Genomic DNA, 13925 nt, shown 5'->3' with positions numbered 1-13925 from the left:
GGAGGGAGTGGCTGACAGCTGGTCTGCATTCGGGATGCAAGCCTTTAAAAGGAAGTGTTTGGAGCAGTGGGGGAGGCCTTTACTTCTAGGGAGAGAACTGGTCTGTGTAGATGCTGGTTGGGAAAAAAAAAAAATAAAAAATAATCACTGCATGACCTGCATAGAAGGTAAGAGACTCTATGATTACTGTGCTTTGAGCTAACAGGCTTGTTGTAAGAGCATACACTGCAATACTAGGGGTATTTGTGTTTTCTGTCTAGATCAGGGGTTCTCAAACTTTTGTACTGGTGACCCCTTTCAGACAGCAAGCCTCTGAGTGCAACCCCTTCTCCCCCCTTATAAATGAAAACTTTTTTTTTAAGTCTTTAACACTATTATAAACACTGGAGGTGAAGCAGGGTTTGGGGTGAAGCCTGCAGCTCATGGACCCCCCCAAGTAATAACCTCATGACCCCCTGGTTTGAAAACCCCTGTTCTAGGGAATGTGTGACATACAATAGTTTTTAGCTATTCTCTTGATAAAGGGCTGGCCGCCAGAGTTTAGGCCTAAGCTAGTACACTTTGTTTTTGCAAGGTTATTTGTAATAGGTGACAGGGTAGCAAAATAAGAAGCCCGACAATTTTAGTGTCCCTAAATGTCAGCACCTCTCATGCTGTCTCAGCAGTTTACTAGAGTACCAATAGGATAGAGGCAAAATCTGTAGGATAAGGGATCTTTCCAAAGACAAATCCTTACTGAAATGTCAGAAACGTTCATGGAAACCGATAACCCTTGTATGGGTTATTGAATCCTCCCATAAAATGTGAGAAATATGTTCCCCAATCCAGCAAAGTATTTAGCCATGTGCTAAACTTTCTAAGCATGTGGGTAGTCATGTGAGACTAAAGCAATATGCTAAATTGGGGCTTATATCCATCCTCTAGGGCTTGATTCAGTAAGATGCTGAGCACTCTGGCCTTGTGCTAAGTACATGCTTAAAGTTAAGTATGTGTATAAGGGTTTGCAGGCCTGGGGCTAGAGTGCTTGGCCCCTTACAGGATTGAATCCATATGGAGGATTAAAAACCTGCTGGAGAGGCTCTCCTCCTGTACGCTCTATGGCCCTTTTACAGCACCCTTGGTTTCATCCTCATGAAGCTCTATAGGACTGGTGCCTACAAGCAGGCTGCCTACAAATTTAACTGCACTGTAAACAAAAATGGAGTACCTGTAGGTGTTTCCCTGGGCCTGTGGTGTGTGAAGTAAGCAGTAATCTCACAATGCCCTGTGATGGTATGGCTGAAAATAGCTGTACCATCCTCCCCTCAAAGAGCTTCTGCTATTGTTTGGCACAGCGCTTTCTCTGAGGGAGCACTGTATCTGCCTGGGGTCACCAACGCACAGAGGCCAGTATAAACACCTCTTTATAAAACCCCGAATGGCATTAAAGTAAACGTATCACTGCTGAGCTTTGAGACAAACACCTTCTAGGGCAGCGATGGGGAGCAGTGCTCTCAAGTCCCCAGAATGAATTGGATTAGGTTGGGCCCTGAATTATGGGGGGACGGGGAGTTCTTGTCACTAACACCCCCTCCCTGTAGCCTGATGTGGTTGTGGCACTTTCCTTGGCTGAGGACTGCTGGCAAGAAGAAATCTTTGGAAACCAGCCAAGTGGGGCTCCTAGTTTGGGGGCTACTGAGCATGCTATCCACACAGCATCCTTAGCCCAGGGGCTAAACCCACAATTCTAACTCTGCTCAACGCATGGTAATGTGGAACTAACTACCCAGCTGCACGCCCACCCTCCTCGAGTAGCAATTTTCTTCCCTCCATTTGTTCACCTCTCCTCCTTCCATTCCTGGTTCCAGCCCCCTTCTTTGCCTTCACACACGCATGCTGCTACTCCAAGACACACACAGACCCAGCTTTGGAATGGGAAGGATGGAGCTCAGCTAGCCCCATCACCAAGAGTTGAGGGTCTGATCCAACGCCCACTGTGGCGAATGGGAATCATTTCATCCTCCTGAATAGAAGCTGAATCACGTCATGAGCGAGCAGATGGGAGAGTGGGGGAATGTCACCTCACAGGCTGTGCTGCATCAGCCGTTGCTGAGCCTGGCCTCCCCAGAGCAGTGTCAGGTCAGGAGAAACAGCAGCATGTGCCTTCATGTCACACACAATGCCTAGGGAACGGTGAGACCTCTTCCAAAGGGCAGCCGGGCTCAGGGTTAGGAAGGTTTTTTTCCTCAGTGACTCTTCAACGTTCTCATTTTCTCTGCTGTGGACACCGAAGTGAGACTGTTTGGGTTTTGACTATAAAGTGGGTTTACTAGTGGGTGGGGTGGTGGGATTAAAAACACACCAGTTGTACAACAAAGTAATGGCTCAGTATGTTTTCTGAATGCATTAGCCTGGAGAGCTGGGAGCAGCCAGACATATCCTAGCGAGACAAGCATAAGGCTTGTAACCAGGAACCCCTTCGTTCTAATCCTACCTCTGAGACCCTCCACTGTTGCCATGGACAAGTCGCTTAAATGTCCCACCTCAATTTCCCCATCCATTGAAAAAAATGTGGGGCTCCTCCCCCTCTGATTGGCTAATGCCTGTAGAAAGCTATAAAAAAATCCAAGTAGTTGCATCTTGGGTCACAAATTAAGTGAGCCTACTGGCCTCATCCTATCCTGGACTGAACGATTTGTCCACAACACACATGTTACAGCCCAGTTCAGGAGAACTGGTGCTCTCCCTGCCAAGAAATCCCATTGTGAATAGCAGGAGCATTGGTGTGCTTGGTGGAGATAAATGAGGAAGCTTGGACGCTCTAGGATACTATTCCAAGGCTGTTCAAACCTCACACTTCGGTTTAACCAGTCCCACGCTAGGAAAGGACTAGAAGGAATTTGCCAGCATTGAACAAGTTAGCTGGCTGCATTATGTGGGGAAGAAGATTCCCCTTCTGCAGAAACATTAAGCACTGGCCACTCCCAGGAGCAGGATAGCAGACTACACTGACCAATGATTTCATCTAGTATGGCCAACTTTACATTCACGTTCCTGGTTCTAGCTGGTGCTGGCAGTAGGGATGGGTGAATGCCTCAGAGTCCAATGATCTCTGTAGGCAGGGGCATGATATTTGGATCTATGAGTACAGGTTTCTTCTGATCCAGTTAAGCTTTTAAGAAGCCCACACAAACACACTTCACACAACCAGCCCTAAGCATTGATTTTTCTCTCTTCTCTTCCCCCCCCCCCCCCCAGCACTTATCTTTAGTTGTCCTTTAAAGACAGGTCTATTGGCTTCTTATAGTTTCCCTTTCTCACCTTCAGCGTGTGGCTAGCTGACCTCCTCCCAGATCATGGGCGGTGACCAGATAGTCCATTTTATTTCTTCAGTGGGAGGCCTCAAGGTAGGCCCCCTCTTCCCCAAATCTACCTCACATGCGTTCTTTCTGGAAGGGCTGGCCTGCCTACCCTGACCTCCTGTCAGAAACTCGCTGGCAGGTCCTGTTTAAACATCAGAGGCTGAGGTAAATCCCAGCATGCAGTAGGGCATGGGGGAAACTGCTTGGCCTTCTCAAAGACAAGGAGAGGTAAGTTGGAGGAGAGCCTCGGATTTGCTGGGGACAGTGAGCCCTGTGGGGAGAAGGTGAGCTAGCTCAGTCCAGCTGGCTGATTCTTCCCCAGACTCTCTGGGACTTTAGGGCCCCTGTCTCAGCAGGGATCTTCAAATCCCAGAGCCCTGAAAAGGGAGAGATGAGGGCCATCTTCTCTTCCCTCTTCAAGCCCTATGAGAGTAGAGCATCAAGGGCACCCTCCCTCCACTCCCCTGGAGATCTGAGGAGAAATGGGGAACATCGAGGTATTTCTCTTCCTGCTTGGTCAGGAGATGTAGGAACATCTGGCTGACAGCAGTCCAAGTACTAGCTACTGGCAAAGCTCGAAGGACTGATTAGCTGCTCCCAGCTCAGGTTTGCTGCTCTGAACACTGAGGAAAGTGGCACACTGGATGGAGTGTAGCCAACTCCCCAAAGCACAAATACTGGCTCAAACCAGACAACTCATATTCCATCTATTTGATAAACTAATTAAGTGTTCAGCCCCCTCAGCTATCAGTCCCTCTTTTTTTTTTTTTTTTTTTTTTTTTTTTAATAACCAACTTGTCCAGTTTGCAGTGGAAAAAATAAATTAGAATACAATTACCAATTTGTGACTTGAGTGTCTTTCATTGCAGCCTATTGACAAAGCCTGTCTTGGGTCTGTCAAAGTATTATACAGAACGGTGTATGTGGTGTCTGCTCTGTATGAGTGTAGTTCATAATAGAGATGGGGCCCATGCCACAAAGGTCAGGATTCCATCCAATTCCAAACTTCAGTGGTGGTCAACACACAGGTGTGGGTTGAGCCCATTGTAGGGATAAGGGACAACCATGAAGTTTAAAGCTGGACCTGGATCCAAACTTCCCCAAAGTTTGGATGAGTCTGGATCCAAGGTTTTACTTTAGATTAGGGCTGTCAAGCAATTAAAAAAATTAATTGCTATTAATTGTGCGATTAATTGGACTGCTAAACAATAATAGAATACCATTTATTATAATTTCTGGATGTTTTTTACATTTTCAAATATACTGATTTCAATTACAACACAATACAAAGTGTATAGTGCTCACTTTATATTTTTGATTACAAGTATTTGCACTAAAACAAGAGTATTTTTCAATTCACCTAATACAAGTAGTGTAGTGCAATCTCTTTATCATAAAAGCTGAACTTGCAAATGTAGAATTATGTTTTATTTTTGAATGCAGTTTTTTTGTACAATCTAAAAATTTAGAGCCTAAAAATCCACTCAGTCCTACTTCTTGTTCGGCCAATGGCTCAGACAAACAAGTTTGGTTACATTTCCAGGAGAGAATGCTGCTCGCTTCTTGTTTACAATGTCACCTGAAAGTGAGAATAGGTGTTCTCAGGACACTGTCGCCAGTGTCGCAAGATATTTACGTGCCAGATGTGCTAAAGTGTCATATGTCCCTTCATGCTTCAACCACCATTCCAGGGGACAGGCATCCATGCTGATGACTGGTTCTGCTCAATAACAAACCAAAGAAGTGCGGACCGACGCATGTTCATTTTCGTTATCTTGAGTCGGATGCCACCAGCAGAAGGTTGATTTTCTTTTTTGGTGGTTGGGTTCTGAAGTTTCTGCATCCGACTGTTGGTCTTTTAAGACTTCTGAAAGCATGCTCCACACCTCGTCCCTCTCAGATTTTGGAAGGCCCTTCATAGGTTGAGTGCTGTAGCTAGCTTTAGAAATCTCACATTGGTACCTTCTTTGCGTTTTGTGAAATCTGCAGTGAAAGTGTTCTTAAAATGAACAAAATGTGCTGGGTCATCTGAGACTGCTATAACATGAAATATGTGGCAGAATGCAGGAAAAACAGAGCAGGGGACATACTACCCCAAGGAATTCAGTCACAAATGTAATTAACGCATTTTTTAATGAGACATCAGCATGGAAGCATGTCCTCTGGAATGGTGGCCAAAGCATGAAGGGGCATATGAATGTTTAGCATATCTGGCACGTAAATACCTTGCAATGCCGGCTACAAAAGTGCCATGCAAATGCCTGTTCTCACTTTCTGGCGACATTGTAAATATGAGGGCAGTATTATATCCTGTAAATGTAAACTAACTTGTTTGTCTGAGCCATTGGCTGAACAAGAAGTAGGACTGAGTGGACTTGTAGGCTCTAAAATTTTAGGTTTTATTTTTGAATGCAGTTTTTTGTACATAATTCTACATTTGTAAGTTCAACTTTCATGATAAAGAGATTGCACTGTAAAAATTATATAGTATTTTTCAATTCACCTAACAAGTACTGTAGTGCAAATATTTGTAATAAAAAATAATATACTTTTATTTCAATTACAACATAGAATTCAATATATATGAAAATGTAGAAAAAACATTGTAAATATTTAATAAATTTTAATTGGTATTCTATTTAACAGTGCGCTTAAAACTGCAATTAATCTATTGAGGGGTTTTTTTTGAGTTAATCATGTGAGTTAACTGCGATTAATCAACAACAATAGTTCAGACCCCTCTCTAGTACATACAGGGCCATGCCTCTAACATAGTGCATGGAGAATTAGGTCTGCATTTCTGTTAGCATTAACCACAACCCAAGACCCGAACCCTTACTTTGGGAAAAGTTAAATCCAAACCACTTCCCCCTCAGTGAAGATCAGAACTTCATAGCTTCCACCTCTCTCTACTCTGGACTGCAGCACATTCCCAAATCACTGTTAGTTAAGGGTAATGACCATCTGCCTGAATCCAGATACATCTGTTGCTGTTCAGACTGGTCTCCAGATATAAGCCCACTTCCTTCTTACTCCTCACCTCTGCTTAAAACTCTGCAAAGGCGAAGTTCAATGCTATGCGGTGGGCCAACGCAAGTCCTTTGTACCATGTAAGCGCAATCCTAGAATATCAGGGTTGGAAGGGATCTCAGGAGGTCATCTAGTCCAACCCCCTGCTCAAAGCAGGACCAACCCCAACTAAACCATCCTAGCTATATCATCGGGATGCTACAGTGGGGATTAAGTGACCTTGGGCTAGATCTCACTGCACAGAGTAAACTTCACCCCACAACCATATTTCTAAATATTTCATATAAACATGCTCACATTCTTTGCCTGTGTAAACACACCACACGTACCCCACCTTGCCAGAGGCTACAATACGGACTGTTTTTTCTAAAATAAAAATTTGCCTTGAATTTTCAGCCCTTAGCACTTTCGTTAGTATCTGCATTGTGGCTTTTTGGCTTGCTTACAGAGACAGGAATTGCTTTATTTTGTTTATAATGGCATTAGTGCCCATGTTAGGTGCTGTATTAAACATATAGGAAGACACAACACCTGCTTTTAAGCATTTACAACCTACAGCTCCAATCCTGCCAACATATGTGCTCAATTTCACACACGTCAGTAGCCTCATTGACGTTAATGAGTGAAATCAATGGGAGTGTTGCCATTGACTTCATTTGGGCCAGGATTTTACCTAATGGATCAATTAATATGTGTAAAGTTAAGCACTTTCCTGAGTCTTTGCTGGATCAGGACCCAAGCAACTTACCACCTTACAGGCTGGTCTCACAAAAAAGTTATAAAAGTGAAGGTGTGAAATAATGACAGGTTTCAGAGTAACAGCCGTGTTAGTCTGTATCCGCAAAAAGAAGAACAGGAGTACTTGTGGCACCTTAGAGACTAACAAATTTATTAGAGCATAAGCTTTCGAGGACTACAGCCCACTTCTTCGGATGCATATAGAATGGAACATATATTGAGGAGATATATATACACACATACAGAGAGCATAAACAGGTGGGAGTTGTCTTACCAACTCTGAGAGGCCAATTAATTAAGAGGAAAAAAACTTTTGAAGTGATAATCAAGCTAGCCGAGTACAGACAGTTTGATGATAATTGTGAGAGTACTAACAAGGGGAGATAGTCAATGTCTGTAATGGCTCAGCCATTCCCAGTCCTTATTCAAACCGGAGTTGATTGTGTCTAGTTTGCATATCAATTCTAGCTCACCAGTCTCTCTTTGGAGTCTGTTTTTGAAGTTTTTCTGTTGTAATATAGCCACCCGCAGGTCTGTCACTGAATGACCAGACAGGTTAAAGTGTTCTCCCACTGGTTTTTGAGTATTTTGATTCCTGATGTCAGATTTGTGTCCATCTATAGCTTCCTGTGGCCAGGTCTGCACTACGGGGGGGACGGGGGGGGTCGACCTAAGATATGCAACTTCAGCTACGTGAGTAGCGTAGCTGAAGTTGCGTATTTTAGGTCAACTTACCAGGCTGTGAGGACGGCGGCGAATCGACCACTGCCGCGCCGCCGTTGACTCCGCTTCCGCCTCTTGCCGCGGTGGATTTCCGGAGTCAACGGCAGAGCGATCAGGGATCGATTTTATCGCGTCTTCCCTAGACGCGACAAGTCGATCCCCAATAGATTGATTGCTACCTGCAGATCCGGCGGGTAGTGAAGACGTGCCCTGAGTGGACGTTCTTACTCTAGTATAAGAGGGCCCTTTTTCTGATTCAGTTTAGGTCATGTTGGAAGGGTTTTTGCTACACTGAGAAACCCCCACTCTTATTCTAGAGTGAGTGCCCACATGGGAAGTTATAACAGTTTTATATACAGTTGGTAAAGCTTTCCCATGTCGATGTGCTCTTAGAAATCTATATGTCCAGTGTTAGAAAAGAGATGAGAAGAAAGTATGTTCTGGGCATCAAAGGGATAATGGACACAACAATGAGTAAGGGGATAGGTGTTTACAATGGCATTTGTGTATTTCTGAAAAATACAAGCTTTTGTACACATGATCTCCATGGGGGGGGATGGGTTTTGAGCACACACACATCAGGGCTTAAGTTCTAAAATGTTCTGACCCTGGATGTTCAAATTCTTTACGTCCGGGCTTAGGACCACTTTTGAGAGTTTATAGTTAACTTGCTTGGTTTAAGGTAAACTGATTCCACTTCTTTTACCTCTAATGGCAGCAAAATTAAGTCATTTGTATCGCACTGTAAGTGTACATAACACTAAGGCATAGACTGATATAACCCACACACCTCCTGGGTGTGGGGTTCTGTCCCCTCTAGTGGCACCGAGACCACTTAGAGATGGAGACTGCTCTACAGCCTTAGCAAGTGCCATATGGCTTTTTAGCTCATGCGGTAGAGGCTCATGCATTAAGCTCTAGAGGTCCCAGGTTTGATCCCGCCTGCCACCGACCGGGGTCTGTCAGTGTTACACTGACATGCTCCATACCCTGGAGCGTTTACAGCCAGAGTTAGGCAGACTGGACGAGAGAGGAGTTATTGATAAAGTACTATAGAAAGGATTGTTGAAAGAAGTGGATTTGAAGATCTGGGCAACTATCAGGGAACCATCAAAAGTCATGGAAATCTGGCAGCAGAAGATAATGATGTTTGAAAGTGGATAGACAAACCGATACCTTCCAACTTACAGGTGCAGGCAAAGAGTATAGACTCAAGATACTGTAGGAAATCCAAGCTAGCTGGCCAAAGGAGTAGATAATCTTCCATTAGATAATCTTCAGGAATCCTGTATATGCCCGCAACAACATAATATCGCTAATAGCAAAATGACTGCATCTACAGTCTACAGAAGCTTTCCTTTGTGCCAATGAACTGATTAGCACTTGACTTTGATGAGTCTCTCTACCTATCTTGGGTGCCTATAAACACCAGTACCGTACTGTCTAGGCACTGAGGGAAGAACTTAGTGGAATTGTTCTTAATTCAAGTGTTGAGAGCTGCTATCAGGCTGTGACTTATTTAATGAGCATTTAGAAAACCGCAGTTTCAGCAAAGTTTAATTTTTAAATGTGTGCATCATGGCTCTTTCAAGGGAAGAGTTACTGGCCTATCACAACCCTCCAAGGTAACAGTCATAGTGCTGTAAAGCTGCTCTCTGACACTTCAGATTTAAAGTAGTTCTGGAACAATCTGTACTGTACTTAAGATTTCAGATTTTAACACTGTCATGGGATTGAAAGTATCAGAGGGGTAGCCGTGTTAGTCTGGATCTGTAAAAAGCAACAGAGGGTCCTGTGGCACCTTTGAGACTAACAGAAGTACTGGGAGCATAAGCTTTCGTGGGTAAGAACCTCACTTCTTCAGATGCAAGTCATGCATCTGAAGAAGTGAGGTTCTTACCCACGAAAGCTTATGCTCCCAGTACTTCTGTTAGTCTCAAAGGTGCCACAGGACCCTCTGTTGCTTTTTATGGGATTGAAAGGAAGAGATACTAGATACAGTTGTGCAGACTGTTTTTGTTGTTCCTTGACTCTGGTGTGTGATTTGCCTGAGTAAACTACTACTAAGTAAAGGCTAAGTAAAATGGCTCCCTTGATTTCAGAAGGAGCTTTGACCCTGTAATGCCAGAGGAATGACTGCATTGCATGTTAGGATTAGAGGTAGCTGAACTTTCTCAAAGCAATCTAGAACCTCTTCACCCATTTCTAGAAGAAGCCATAATAGGACACTGATTCTGAAATGGCTGGGTATGATTTTTTTGTTCCTGCTTAGCATTCTGCTGGGACCAGAAACTGATGTGCAAACTACCTTGAGAGCTTGTTCTTGTTGAATTTCTAACCATAACTAGATATGAGTGCTAGAAATCTCACATGAAACCTGTTCCTTTGAGCTTTCCAGTCTGGTTTTCTCTGGACCCGCACAGTAAATACAGTTTGGATAATTATCTACCTAAGGTACCCATCACTATAGTATCTGAGCACCTCACAATCCTTTATGTATCAATCTTTGCAATACCGTTGTGATGCAGGGCAGTGCCACTGTCCCCCATATTAGAGATGGGGACCTGAGGCATAGAGAGGCTAAGTGACTTGCCCAAGGTCACACAGGAGGTTTGTGGTGGAGCGGGGAATTGAAACCAGGTCTCAGTGCTCTAGCCACTGGACCACACTTCCTCAATTACCTGAAACAAACCCAAACTCCAACGCTTTAGCTAGTGAGAGATTAACACAGAGAGCATTGAAGATCTAGTGTGAGAGGAAGAATACACCCACCCACCCCCACACACACCTCAAGCAGACAGGTGGCTGAAGATAATGTAACCTTTACATGGGAACAGTATCTGTTTTCGTCTGCCTAGAAGCTGTTTTCACCAGCCTGCTTATCTGATGATCTGCAGATTCAGAATGAAAGGGAGAGATTCTTAAGCATCATTTTGTCAAGCAAGCTCAGAAAACACTGCAGACAGCAGTATGTGCAAGTGAAAGCAGACATAAGTACAGTAGGGCTTACAAAAGATACAGCCTAGGGTCTCTGACCTTGATGGTATCCCTGAGATAGTCCTGATCTGTGCATTAAGAATTTTTGAATTATTTCTCTGATATAATGGACACAAACAAATGCATGTCATCTTGTTGCATCCTTATTTCCAAGTGCACCTAAGGTTTGGTGTGGTCTAGAAGATTTTCCCATGGAGGTAGTTTGGGCAAAGGAGTCCCTGTAGAGCAGTGATACTCAGACCTTGGTAGTTCAGGAGCCAAATTACCGATCAACGTTACCCAAAAGAGCCACGGTACTGTGGATTCATTGTTTCATTTATTTTTATAGAATATAATTCTCACAGCAAAATGACTGACCAAGTAATTCTACAATTGGCTAAAAACTTAGATCGGTTTATAATTAAATCACACGCTTCTCATATGTGCCGCACAGAGCCGAAGGAAACACATTAAAGAGCCACTTGCCGCTTCCAAGCCTCAGTCTGAGCATGACTGCTCTGAATTCCTGTAGCATTTAGATCCCCACTTCAGCACCTGCCTAAATTCCATTGACGCCGCTGAGACATGAGCACATGCCGCGAGCACCCTCATCAGTGCTATCGTCTCGTCACAAATTACATTGATGTGGTTTGAGCATTGGCCTGCTAAACCCAGGGTTGTGAGTTTCATCTTTGAGGGAGCTGCTTAGGGATCTGGGGCAAAATCAGTACTTGGTCCTGCTAGTAAAGGCAGGGGGCTGGACTCGATGACCTTTCGGGGTCCCTTCCAGTTCTATGAGAGAGGTATATCTCCATCTAGTACTCCGCCATGCTTGTAAAGATCAACAGTATGCCCTTATAGTGCAGCAGTGAGGGAGGGAGTTAATGCAGCAATGTGTGTGGCATTATCTGAAGTAGCTGTATAAAGAATCCCCCTGGGCAGACTCTGATGCAATGGTGGCATTATTACGATCTTTACTCTAGTGCATAAGAGCCCCAGTCGTGGATCAAGACTCCGTTGTCCTAGGTGCTGTAGAACAAAAGGATGGTCCCCGTCCCAAAGCGCTTGTGGTGGCATGAATCCAAGTGGAGCACCAAACATTAGTATAGGCTACCGCAGCTCTTTATAGTTGCAGTCCATGTGAAACGTTCCATCTGCATTAAGCACTGATACGAAATAGAAACCCTGCCCGCTGTCATATCCTTGTATGCAGTCGGGCAAGGATCCCCACCCCCACCCCCAGTAGTCGATCTGACGCTCCACTTCAGATACAGGGTAGCAGCAGAACTATTCACGTTGAAGCCATCTCTTTAAGGCTTCTAGTTAGAAGCTTATACCAAGGAAGTTACCAGCAATGAGCTTCTGCATCTATGGGTGGGGAAAATTACAGCCTCCCCAGGGCTGTGCACAATTACCTCCCCTCAATTAACTGTGCAATCTCAGCCCCTCTAACACCTCTTGCCTAGCAACCATCTAGTGCTTCACCACCATGCTGGCCACCCAACCAATGTGCATCAGTGGCTCTGGGGGATTTAATAAGGGTGTGAACGACCTCCCTACTTTATAAGGCTGACCTGTTTTTTTTTTTGTACAATGCCCTTGTGCAGAACCACAAAATAATCCCCTGCCATTTTCAATGAGCTCATTGTGGTGCACTGATATGTGATGGGAGGGAAATGCCACACTGTGACCATTGCAAAGCATCAGCCTGACTCTGAATTGGAGATCCAGCTCTTAAGTACCATCAGTGGAGAAGAGGGGGGAACTCTTGTTTACCATTTAGAAATGCATTTTCAAGAGTCAGAAATGCTTCAAGGGCTACCCCTGCTATTTCCCCCCATTCGTTTCTCCCTTCTTTTGCACTCCTGTGGCAACCCATTCTGAACTAATAAACTCCACGGTGCAGATCAGCTGAGTCACTGATGTTCCAGTAGGAGTACCCTCCCAGCAGCGACCACTGCAATCAGTATTCCTTAAACAATGGCTGAAGATGTCATTAAGCACCAGTAGATTGAGTAGCATCCCATTTTATCAGTATAAGATCTACTTTTTTTTTTTTTTTGGCTATAATAAAACAGCAAGCTGCAAAATCAGGGACCATTTGACACAGACGAAATGCAGAAAAAGGAAGGAAAAAATAGGGGGAGAAAATTCAACACTACTTGAGTCTCATTGTACTATGTCTCGGAGCTCGAGCAGTCAGGGAAGACTGGAGTCTAGGGGAAAAGACAAATGAGGAGACACAGGCTCGGGTTGTTCATTCTAGCATGTTTATTTACAATCTGAACATACTCCCTGTTGCTCTGAGCAAAGATGGACATTGACCAGCAAGGCTGACACCTTCCAGAAGTCCAGAAAGTAGTGGTCTGGGAATGAGATTCTGGGCCAGAAGACCCGGATTCTTGTTCCGGATCTTCCATTGACCTGTTGTGTGACCTTGGGCAAACCACTGCCTATCTCTGGGCCTCTGTTTCCCCTCACACCTTTGTCTTTTCTATATAGTAAACTTCAGGGCAGGGACTGTCTCTTTGTACAGTGCCTAGCACAATGATACCCCAGTCATTAAACATTTTTAAATGTAAGCGCACAGTCCTGGGCTATCACTCAAAAGTGTTACCATCACGTGCCCTTAACTGTTTTGAAAACAAGACAGTCTACCTGAGTTCAGGTACCCACTGCTACATAAGGAGCCAAATTTAGCCTGATGCAAGTATGTCAATTCTTCTTGACGTCAGTGGGCATTCAATTTACCTGTGCCCAGGCTGTATTTTGCCTTGGGACTCAGTATCTTCTTTTGTCAGCCTATTGAGTCTAAAAACATCTGTCTTCACCAGTTAACCTAAGTCAGTGTTAAACTAGGGGTCTGCACTGGCTGTTAATCCCTTCTGCTGATTCCTTTCCCCTTATCAAATGTTGCTTGTAGCCAAGATTCTCAAGTGTCACTAGTAATTTTAACTGTCTCAGTTCTTGGGTACCCAACTTGAGACCTCTTAGAGGGGCCTGAATTTCAATAAGTGGGTTCAATGCTGGAAACCCTAATTCTATTAATGGCAGAGAAATCCATGACAGAACTGAATCTGGAAGATCCAGACAGCTGAACAGCAGAGTTTAAATCAT

At 44.2% G+C, this 13925-nt stretch overlaps 1 protein-coding gene across 16 annotated transcripts in view; it reads left to right on the top strand.

Moving 5' to 3' along the window:
- PALM2AKAP2 (PALM2 and AKAP2 fusion) overlaps window positions 1–13925 on the top strand; it is a 498698-nt gene that overhangs the window by 297246 nt on the left and 187527 nt on the right. The window contains exon 1 of one of the 16 annotated variants that reach the window (XM_065550547.1): window positions 87–167. The exons of the other annotated variants lie outside the window; for them this stretch is intronic. Within the exon in view, the coding sequence (XP_065406619.1) occupies window positions 152–167 (16 nt within the window). The 5' untranslated portion in view covers window positions 87–151. Of the gene's footprint in view, window positions 1–86; window positions 168–13925 lie in introns of those variants that run through there. 16 annotated transcript variants of the gene reach the window in all.

Source organism: Chrysemys picta, chromosome 6 (genome assembly GCF_011386835.1).
Source record: "Chrysemys picta bellii isolate R12L10 chromosome 6, ASM1138683v2, whole genome shotgun sequence".
Taxonomy (NCBI): Eukaryota; Metazoa; Chordata; order Testudines; family Emydidae; genus Chrysemys; species Chrysemys picta.
The sequence above is the reverse complement of the archived record's forward strand: the minus strand, read 5'-3'. Positions and strand labels throughout refer to the sequence as shown.